The 9,916-nt window shown below is 52.0% G+C and overlaps 1 protein-coding gene across 2 annotated transcripts; it reads left to right on the forward strand.

The window, feature by feature from the left end:
* Positions 1–1,776: 1,776 nt before the first annotated feature.
* ISLR (immunoglobulin superfamily containing leucine rich repeat) lies at positions 1,777–9,515 on the forward strand. Of its 2 annotated transcripts, XM_038747018.1 has the most exons (4): positions 1,777–1,851; positions 2,014–2,111; positions 3,199–3,295; positions 4,827–9,515. In XM_038747018.1, the coding sequence occupies exon 4, from the start codon at positions 4,835–4,837 to the stop codon at positions 6,086–6,088; it is 1,254 nt and encodes a 417-aa protein (XP_038602946.1). In that variant the 5' UTR covers positions 1,777–1,851; positions 2,014–2,111; positions 3,199–3,295; positions 4,827–4,834; the 3' UTR covers positions 6,089–9,515. The 2 variants fall into 2 exon arrangements, with proteins under 2 accessions (XP_038602946.1, XP_038602947.1); XM_038747019.1 differs by lacking the exon at positions 1,777–1,851 and having other exon boundaries at positions 1,990–2,111.
* The last annotated feature ends 401 nt before the right edge of the window (positions 9,516–9,916 follow it).

The raw sequence follows: 9,916 nt of genomic DNA on the forward strand, positions 1-9,916 counted from the left end.
AATCTCCAGTGGCTACCAATCAACCTATGCATCAGCCAAAAACTCCTCATCCTCGGCTTCAAGGCTCTCCATCACCTTGGCCCCTCCTACCTCACCTCCCTTCTCTCCTTCTACAGCCCAGCCCGCACCCTCTATTCCTCCGCCGCTAATCTCCTCACTGTGCCTCATTCTCGTCTGTCCCACCGTCGACCCCCGGCCCACATCATCCCCCTGGCCTGGAATGCCCTCCCTCCGCATACTCGCCAAGCTAGCTCTCTTCCTCCCTTCAAAGCCCTACTGAGAGCTCACCTCCTCCAGGAGGCCTTCCCAGACTGAGCCCCCTCCCCATCCCCCCACCTTACCTCCTTCCCCTCCCCACAGCGCCTGTATATATGTATATATGTTTGTACATATTTATTCTATTTATTTTATTTTGTTAATATGTTTTGTTTTGTTGTCTGTCTCCCCCTTCTAGACTGTGAGCCCACTGTTGGGTAGGGACCGTCTCTATATGTTGCCAACTTGTACTTTCCAAGCCCTTAGTACAGTGCTCTGCACACAGTAAGTGCTAAATAAATACAATTGAATGAATGAATGAATGAGTAGAAGTGAGCTGGGTGGCTCAGGAACAAGCTGGAACCTCCTTGATCAGTCACCCTCACTTGGCCTCCATTTTCCCAGTTCTTGAATAACAGGTGTGGAATTACATGGAGGCATAGTTACAGTGTAGGCATGGAGACACAGAGTAAGACTACAGTCTCCCGCCTGATACTTTCTGGTTTAGGATGTGATGCCAATTTTCACCAAGATGTTTGCTCAGATGGAGCTGGGCTTGGGCTTATCATCCACCCAAAGCTCACCAGCATCCCTCAAGAGGAGGGGATGGACTTCAAACCAAAACTATTTTTCTGATGGAAGAGGTTGATGGGAAACATCTTGGCACTTATCAGTCCCTAGGAGTTCACTCAGGCAAGCAGACATATCTCCAAACTGTAAGCTCGTTATTGGCAGGGAATGTGTCTGCTAATTCTGCTGTATTGCACTCTTCCAAGTGCTTAGTGCAGTGTTCATAGTACATAGTATGTGCTCAATAAATACCACTGATTGATCGATTGACCTCCCCCAGGGGGAGCCGGGCCCAAACATTTCACAGGCTGGAAAGAAGGTTTATCAAGGCATCTCTGGAGGCCAGTTCCTTCCCAAGGCCGATCTTCCCTCCCAACATTCTGAAGAGTTGGGCAGGAACACCAGCTCATGCTATGATAAGGATGGTGAGGTGGTCTGAATGTTTTAGGAGGAGAAGAAGGAGAAGGAGAAGGAGAAGGAGAAGGAAGGAGAAGGAGAAGAAAAAAATAGGCTCAACCCATTGGCCATCTTGTCCAGACCAGGGAAGGTGGGATTTAATTAGGTTTTGGTTCATCAGTTATTCATTGACTTTCTTCTCCCACAGATTGCACTGTCTCTGGCCAGTGAAGTGGGATTTGTTTTTGTGTGGGTTTACCCACTCTAGGCTGGGTGACATTGGACCCATCCTGGAGTTTGCAGCAGAGACAGAGGTGATGGGAGGCTCATAGCCTATCCTCCCAGGGTTTGCTTTAGCCTGCACTGTGTCTTTAAAAAACTCTCAGCTGAATGAGGGAAAAAAAAAGTAAAAGGAAAAACACAGCCCAAAAAGTTTTTGGCATTTTTCCCCCCTCGTTTCTGGTGTCACTTATGAAACACAGGTCCTTGCTGCTAAAGAGAAAATGTTTGTTTTGCTTGCAGAAAGGAGTGATGAGGCTGTTTCAATCTTGCCCTACTTTGTGGGATCTCAGGAATGGAAATAGCCCAAGTATAAAGGGCAGAAGGCAGAAGTGGTTAAAGAACTGGAAGGTCAGAGTTAGCCCTCACTTAGCAGCCAGGTGCCTAACTAAGTTGTGATTCAGGCACTCTCCAGACACAGAACTAACATCGACAGCGAGGTTTTGCCTTTAAGCCAATCTCTAAGGGGACGCTGCCTTATCTAAGTACTTTTTTTTTTCTTTCTCAAATCAGACCTTTTGAGAGCATGGAGCTGTCAGGACCTCAAGACATGTTTACATAGGGTGTCCCAACTAACTTGCTCAGGAAGACCAAGGAGGAGAGCAAAGGAGGTACTGCTTTGATTCCTTAAAATTTGGCCTTGGTGGAGAAGGTGGTGGGGCAAGGGGATTTGGAAAAAGCAAAGCCCAAGGCATTTGCCCAGGGCTGTGTTGGTGGGAGGAGTGAATGGACAGGGACTCCAGACCAGGGAATCTCCCCAGCTTGGGGCTGAAACCACTTTCCAAAAAGGTTGGAGTAGTGAGAATGGAGGAGGTGATGGGGCTGTGGTATCCGCAGCTTTGCTCACTTGGAGTTTATGAGTGCCTCGCAGAGGCTGAGGAGGCTGTTGGATGAGTTCAGCAAAGCAAACCTCCCTGAAATTTGTTATGCTGGAGGACTACAAACCCACTTGCAGTGGAATGCCGATAAAGAAAGAGCTTTCAGTGGGAAAAGCCATGCGTGTCTGCTACAAGTGAGCCATGTTTCCCCCAGAGACAGAAATGGGGATTGTTATTTAAACTAAAACTACATGTTATCTTTTTATTGAATTCTGGCAAGCTGAGACCATTAAGCTAAACAGAATGGGCATGTTGGTGGATTGTGTGGATTGGTGGATTCTGGCAAGGAGGTCTCAGAGCTCAGAAGGAGTAATGGGAGAGGGAAGAGAACTGCAATCCTGGGAAAGAGGATGAAGTGGGGGTGATGGTGGAATAAAAACCATCAGATGGTAGCTGGCTCTCCCGTGGGAGGAAGCCACCTCCAACCCACTAGAGTGGATTTTCAGGATTATGGATCCATATTCTTCCAAAGAGGCCCATGTACAGAGCTGGGCAGGAGCCAAGGAGGAATGGAGCAGAGCTGGTGGGGTGGGGGGAGAGAAGGATGAGATGAGAAACACAAGGGAAAGGCAGGAACAAAGAGAAAGACTCACAACAACCAATAGGGGAAGCTCAAGGACCCAGCTACCCTCTCCTGAGGGTTCTTTTGGACTTTTCCCTTGGAAGACCTAAAGTGAGAAACAACCAGGAGCCTAACAGGGAGTGAGGGGAGAGCTTTGGGCCCCAACAGGAGGGAGGAGAGGAAGCAGCCACCCTGGCCAGTTGGAAAATAAAAAAATCAAGCAAGTATCTGCAAAGTAAACATTTCTTTCCCTGATAGTTTGCAGAATCTCCCAGAGACCTGGCAATCCACACTGAGGAATTCAGGGGAAACTCTGCGGCAAAGACTTTTTTTCGGAGCCAGAGAAAAATTCCTGGTAAGGAAAATTTTGGGGTCGGATGTGTCTGTGGCTTTATCTTTCCAGTGGGGGAGTTTCTGCCTGGGAGTTGGGCAGGCTGGAGGGCAACAGAAGGAACACTGGCCGAAGAGAGCCTTGTGATTATTTCAGTAGGGTTGGGTCTCTTCCTTCTGGTCCTGGAGCTTTGGGAAACAAGAACAGTTTAGAGGGGAGCCAGGACAGCGGGTCTGGTTTCAGGCTTCTCTTCCACCCTGTGGTATAGTGGTTGCAGCGAGAGGATCATCAGAAAAACTTGCTGCTCCCCAAGTCCAAGAGGAACTAGATTTTCCTCTGGCTCCAGGGGCCCTCGGGTTCCCAGACAAGCTTTCTTCCCACCAGGAACCAGCCCCTGAGGCCCTCAGCCACTGCCAGAGAGCAATGGGGTGGGAGAGGATCTGACGCTCAGAGGGAGATAATTCCTGGGAGGAGACTGTAAACTTCTGGTGGCAGGGAGCATGTCTACCAATGCTGTTATATTATGCTCTCCAAAGCGCTTAGGACAGTGCTCTGTACACAGTAAGTGATCAATAAATACCACTGACTGATTAACTAGGTGAGTAAACCAAGCAGACCCAAGTGGTTTCCTGATACTCCTGCTTCCTCTGAGGTTCCTCCCCCACCCCACCTGCCACCTGAGAACCCTGCTTGCCCCTGAGATTCCTCCCTCTCCCAAGATTGCTGCCTCTCCCTGAGGTCCCCCATCTTTCCGAGACCCCTACTTCCCCCTCCGCCCTGAGGCCCTTCCCATCCGGTTCATCCCCCTTGTCCTGTTGGGTTGGTCCCTGACCTTTCATCCCTGTCCATCATGGACACACAGCTCAAAGCCAGCAGGATCCACATCTGACCCAGCCTCAGGCTAGCGTTGCCCCAAGGAGACCCAACCTTAGGGGTGGAGTCTGAGGGAAAGGGCAGGGAAGGAGGGGTAAGGCAGCCACATGTGTCCCCAGAGTGCTCAGAGTTCTTCCCAAAGTTCTAGAGGGCTACCCAACTGGACCCAGGAGATCTTAACCCCAGGTCAGTCCTGCCTACCATCTGGAGTTGGGATCAATAATAATGATAATAGTAATAATAATAATAATGAGAAATGACATGGCCTAGCGGATAGAGCAGACCTGGGAGTCAGAAGGACCTGGGTTCCAGTCCCAGATCCATCACTTGTCTGTTGTGTGATCTTGGGCAAGTCACTTTACTTCTCTATACCTCAGTTACCTCACCTGTAAAATGGGGATTATGACTGTGAGCCCCATGTGGGACATGGACTGTGTCCAACCTGATAACCTTGTATCCACACAGTGCTTAGAACAGTGTCTGGTATGTAGTAAGTGCTTAAAAAAGGCCATAAAAAGTAATAAATGTGGCATTTGTTCAGCTCTTACTATGTGCCAGGGACTGTACTAAGTGCTGGGGTAGACATAAGGTGATTGTAGACCCAAAGTGAGTGGAGGAAAGGCTGCACCAGGCAGTTCTGTAACCCTCTCCCTTATGCCCTCCCCAAATCTGATTTCCCCAGGAGGAGCCATGAATTCCCTCGGCCTGCTCTGGCTGGGAGCCTTCCTTGGCCTGGCTTCTGGCTGCCCCGCAGATTGCGACTGTCACCGGAAATTCAGCTTCCAGATTGCCGATTGTGCCTACCGAGACCTGGAGGCCGTTCCCTCTGGCTTCCTCCCCAACGTCACCACTCTGAGCCTCTCTGCCAACAAACTCACGGGCTTGGGGGCTGCCGCCTTCGTGGAGGTCCCCCTGCTCCAGTCCCTGTGGCTGGCATACAATGAGATCAGCAGTGTGGAGCCAGGGGCCCTGGCTGTCTTAAGCCAGGTAAAGAGCATCGATGTGAGCCACAACCGGCTCGCCGACTTCCCCTGGGGAGACCTGCACAACCTGAGTGCCCTGCAGCTGCTCAAGATGGACAACAACCACCTGGTGGCATTGCCCCAAGATGCCTTCCTGTCCCTGCAAGCACTGAGGTCGCTCCAGCTCAATCACAACCGGTTCCTCACCATCGCCGAGGGCACGTTCGACACGCTGACCTCACTGTCCCACCTGCAGATCAACAACAACCCGTTCAACTGCTCCTGTAGCCTCCTCTGGCTCAAGGCCTGGGCTGAGGACACCCATGTCTCTATCCCCGAGCGCAACTCCATCATCTGTGCTTCTCCACCCTCCCTCCAGGGGGTCCCCCTGGCACGTCTGCCCCCACAGAGGTGCACTCCTCCGACAGCGCGGGTCTCTCACCGCCCCAGCTTGGACAGTGCTGAGGTCCAGGAGGGCTGGTCCCTGGCACTGCACTGTGCCACCGGTGGGCACCCCCAGCCCCAGCTCCAGTGGCGGATCCAGACCCCCGGGGGAACAGTGGAGCTGCGCAGTCCCAATGTTCAGAGAGATGGTCGGGCCCTGGCTGGAGGCCCCATGCACCCCCGTTTCCTGGCCTTTGGGAATGGCAGCCTGGTCGTCCCCCAGTTCAGCCGCCTGGAGGAGGGCACCTACACGTGCCATGCAGAGAACGAGCTGGGGCACGCTGAGGGCTCGGTCAACGTAACCCTGGTGACGGCGGAAAGCCCCCTGGAAGATCTGCTCATTCGGAAGTTTCAGGCTAAAAGGGAGGGCAGGAAGGGCTGCTCCACCATGGACAATGAAGTGGAGCCCTTGGGTGCCGAAGACAACATCGTCATCATTTACCTGTCTGGACGGGGACCCCAGAAGGGCAGGGCGGGGGCGCCACTAAACATAGGCCTCTGGCTTCCCTTGATCTGCTTGGCCCTCCTGACCATCTAGCTGAATGGCACCTGCCCCAACCCCCACCTTCTAGTTGCCATCTTGCTCCTCTCCCTGGGGCTACAAGGCTGCAAAGCTGCTGCGCTCTTTCTCCCCTCCCCCATTGGCGACCCAGCCACCACTAGAAACGTTGCACAGCTGCTAGAAGGCTCCACCTGCCTCTCCAAGACCTAGCTCCTGGGAAGTGCCAGGCTGGGTGTGAAAGGTGCCTCAGACAGAGAACCCAGATTTGCCAGAGAGAGAGAGAGAGATCTCAGCTCTTGTTGGCTGTCTGGCAAGCTGTCTGGCTGGGTGAGTCAAGCAGCTGCATCTGGAGGAGCCGGGGGCAGGAAAGCATTTAATCTTGGCTCCCAATGAGCCAATGAGATTCTGGCTGCCCGGGCCACTGCCAGGCATGTTTGGCTTAGACCAGGCTTTCAGTCAAGGAAGTGTCTGAAGGAGCTGATCTCTCTCCGGCTAGATGCTCCCCTCCCCAGCCGGATTCTCCCTGCTGCGGCTCGGCCTTAGTAACCTCTTGTATGTGCCCCATGGGGGCTGCTCACTGCTATTATTTGCCCATATTGCACCCCTGTCTCTTTTGGAAGGGGAAGGCCCTGGGTCCAGGGCGGGGAGTTAGCCTCTTTGTCAGATGCGAAGGCTTGGGTGCCTTGTTGAAGGTGATATGGTCCAGGTGCCTCAGTTCCTAGAATTGGAGGGATGGGAATGAGTGGGTAACCTACCATATTTGCTAGTGTATCAGATGCTCTGGAGTATAGGACTCAGGTCGTACTCCCAACAGCATTCATCTTTGCCATTGGCACCTTGCCTGGGAATAAGACACATATTCTCAAAGTCAGATTTCCCACAAGAAAAAATATACACCAGCAAATATGGTGGGTAACAAGAAAGCTATCTATAAGCAGATCAGTATCCATCTTTAGCATTCAGTTCAATGGGCCACTCTAGGGCTGGAGCCTGCCCACTCTCATTAAATCATCCCATGTTTCCTAGTTAGGTACCTTGTTGAGCCACCTCCAGCTGGGGACAGTTAACTGGCGTCAGAACCCAGCTCCCTGCACTGAGGCCTCCAGTTAGGCCAGTGGGTACATCCTTGTGACCAGGATACAGGGCTACTGGGAAAGGAGTGGGCAGTGCTAGAAGTTGCCTAGATAGAGGCCAGAGAGCTATCTGTGGTTTCCCTGGACATTCTTCTGCATTCTCTGACCTAATGAAACAGCTTGAAGAGGGTATGGCAGGGCTCTAGGTCACCCCAAAAGTCAAATCTTTCAGGTTTGGATTCCTCTGGGGAATGGAAGGCACTGTTTGGGGTTTGGACCAGCTCTTCCACTTAGTAAGACAAGATCCCTTTTGAGCCCAGTCCTCAAGCCTCTAATCTCTGCTCGGACCCAAACCAAGCCACTGAAGCACAGCCTGGCACTTCTCCCACAAGGATCACGGGAAAGCCTCGGAGGGGTCATGGAGCTCTCAACAGCTGTTTGATGGGAGCAGCAATTGGGCATTTTTTGGTGGACAAATAAGGAAAGCCTGTCTCCTCCATCTCCTGTACAGCTTTTGTCATGCAGCCATGAGGGCGGGAGGCAAACCAGACTTCAGTTGGTGAAGTGGGGATGGGAATATAAGGAACTTCCTAGGAAAGTTTGAGGAGCATCCTGAAGTAGTCAGGGGTCCCCAGAAGAATCCCTGCAATTCCAGGCAGTCTAGAGGTGATAGGGATGACCCTGTCTGTTGATTTATCTATGGAATCTAGGGATTTGTCTGGGAGATTGACCAGAGGAGATCTGCAGACCATGGATGTCTATGAACCCCATGCCTTCCAGGGCCACTAGGATTTTTCCTTTAGTGGCCCTGACCCTTCCACTTTAGACTGACAGTGAACACACTCTCAGCTCTCCAGGACCCTGTTCCTGCAGCTAGAGAACGCTAAGGGTAGGGTCGAGTCAGCTTGTCACTTACTAGCTGACCCAGGGTGAGTTGGGAGCCAGTAGCCCCCAAATGGCTCTGCCTCTCCTGAGTTGGCTAGAGAGGATGGTGCACAGAAGTGAAAAGCCAACTCCAGCTTCTCCCTCCCTCTCATTGATCCCCTGTACTCCATGAGTAAGACTCTGCCTGAGGCCGAGTTAAATGTCACTGCTCTTCCTTTCCTGGGGAGCCCATGGTTCTGCTAGCTGCCAGGTTTTTGGTACTAAGGTCTCTGAGGCACAGTTTAGTGCTCTGTACCCAAATGTAGTTTCTGACCCCCGCAGGTGGCCTGTGTCTTTCCTCTCTCATCTCAAGTGGGGCAGAGTGACTTGTGTATGCTATATGGAAGCAGGAGGCCCCACTGGAAAGGCGAGTGCAGGGCCCACTGACCACCCCTGGACTGGAGCTGCCCTTGCCTCCATGCCTCTCCTTCCTCTACCCACCATCCACAGCCCTCCAAGGAAAGGGCAGAAGGAAGGGGTCGGAGGGCACAGCAGGCCTTCACTAAGCCCAAGGTAACAAGAAACAGCTGGCAGGACCTGGGAAGTCACAGTCTTGTGGCAGGATGGGGAAGCTTTGGGCAGACCCACCGAGTGTTCACCTTGTTGACCATTGCTATCTTGCCCCAAACTGCCCAAATCATACTGAGGGGCTACTGCTCAGAGGTCAGAGAGTTCAGGTGAGCTAAACCTTCTACTGAGCTGAGTTCCCTGCCCCACTAACCAGAGGCCAGAGCCAAAGGGGGATGGGGGTGCGGTTGGTGGGGGTATGAAGATGGAAATTGTTGCTGCTGCTGCTGTTGCACACGACCTGGCATGTGCTGACTTACCTCACCAAGGGTGACTGAACCTCCACAGGGGAGTTTGAGTGTCCCATGTAGGCCTGAGTGGGTGCCATGCCTGCTAAGAAACTCACTACTCAGCTTCTATTCTTGGGGAGGAGGACCAGCCCCTCTAATATCTCCTGAGGAGCCACTGGCCACAGGCTTTGAATGAAAAGATTCTCAGCTCTGAGGCCACAAACAATTGGCAGGACTTCTCAGGGAGTACGTGACTCCTCCTGAGCCCTGGGGAGGTACTCACATTCCCTCTGAGGAGAGAGAACCCCTGAAGCAGATCTTCCAGGGAGAAGTAGAGAGAAAAGTGTGGAGAGAGAAAGAGAGAAAAGAGACAGAGGCAGAGAGAAAGAGTGAGAGTGTGTGTATGTATCAGGAAATGGATTTGAAAGAGCAAGAGAGAAACACTTTGAGTTGGACTGTACCAGCATCAGGGGGCTGGTCTCTCACACCTTTTCAGGTGTCCCAGCAGAGATGCTGTCTGCCCCAATTCACCCCGCGCTGCCCAATATCCCTACTGGTTATCCTGTTACTCATTATGTATTCTTGTATAAACACCACCCCTGCTCTGGGCATTTGGGGATAGGAAAAGTGGGAAAGGGGCTCTGAGTAATAAAAGAAGCTCAAACACCATGCCGGCTCCCAAATGACTTTCCATTGAGAGTTTTAGCGGGCTGGAAAGGGTTGCAACTCTTCCCCCATTTCACCTTCAGACCCAAATGCCCCAACATCTGTGGGTACCCAACTTAGTCTGGAGCCTGGGGGACCCACATGGTCATTCCCTGCCCCAAGGGACTTTGTACCCAGTGCAGGAGGCAGGGCTGGCAAAGACGAGCTTAAGAGCATGTGCATACACACACATATGCACGCACATACACACCACACATACACATGCACTAGACAGTTGCTGAGTCAGGCATTACTTTAGCCAAGATTTTTTTAAAAATAAGAATAACAGTTATGGCATTTATTGAGCACATGCTATGTGCCATGAGCTGCACTTAAACACTGGGATTGACTCAATAATAATAATG

Source organism: Tachyglossus aculeatus, chromosome 5 (genome assembly GCF_015852505.1).
Source record: "Tachyglossus aculeatus isolate mTacAcu1 chromosome 5, mTacAcu1.pri, whole genome shotgun sequence".
NCBI classification, from domain to species: Eukaryota; Metazoa; Chordata; class Mammalia; order Monotremata; family Tachyglossidae; genus Tachyglossus; species Tachyglossus aculeatus.

What these genes read in the sequence shown, in the direction of transcription:
- ISLR (XM_038747018.1), top strand. Translation starts at nt 4,835, where the DNA reads ATGAATTCCCTCGGCCTGCTCTGGCTGGGAGCCTTCCTTGGCCTGGCT.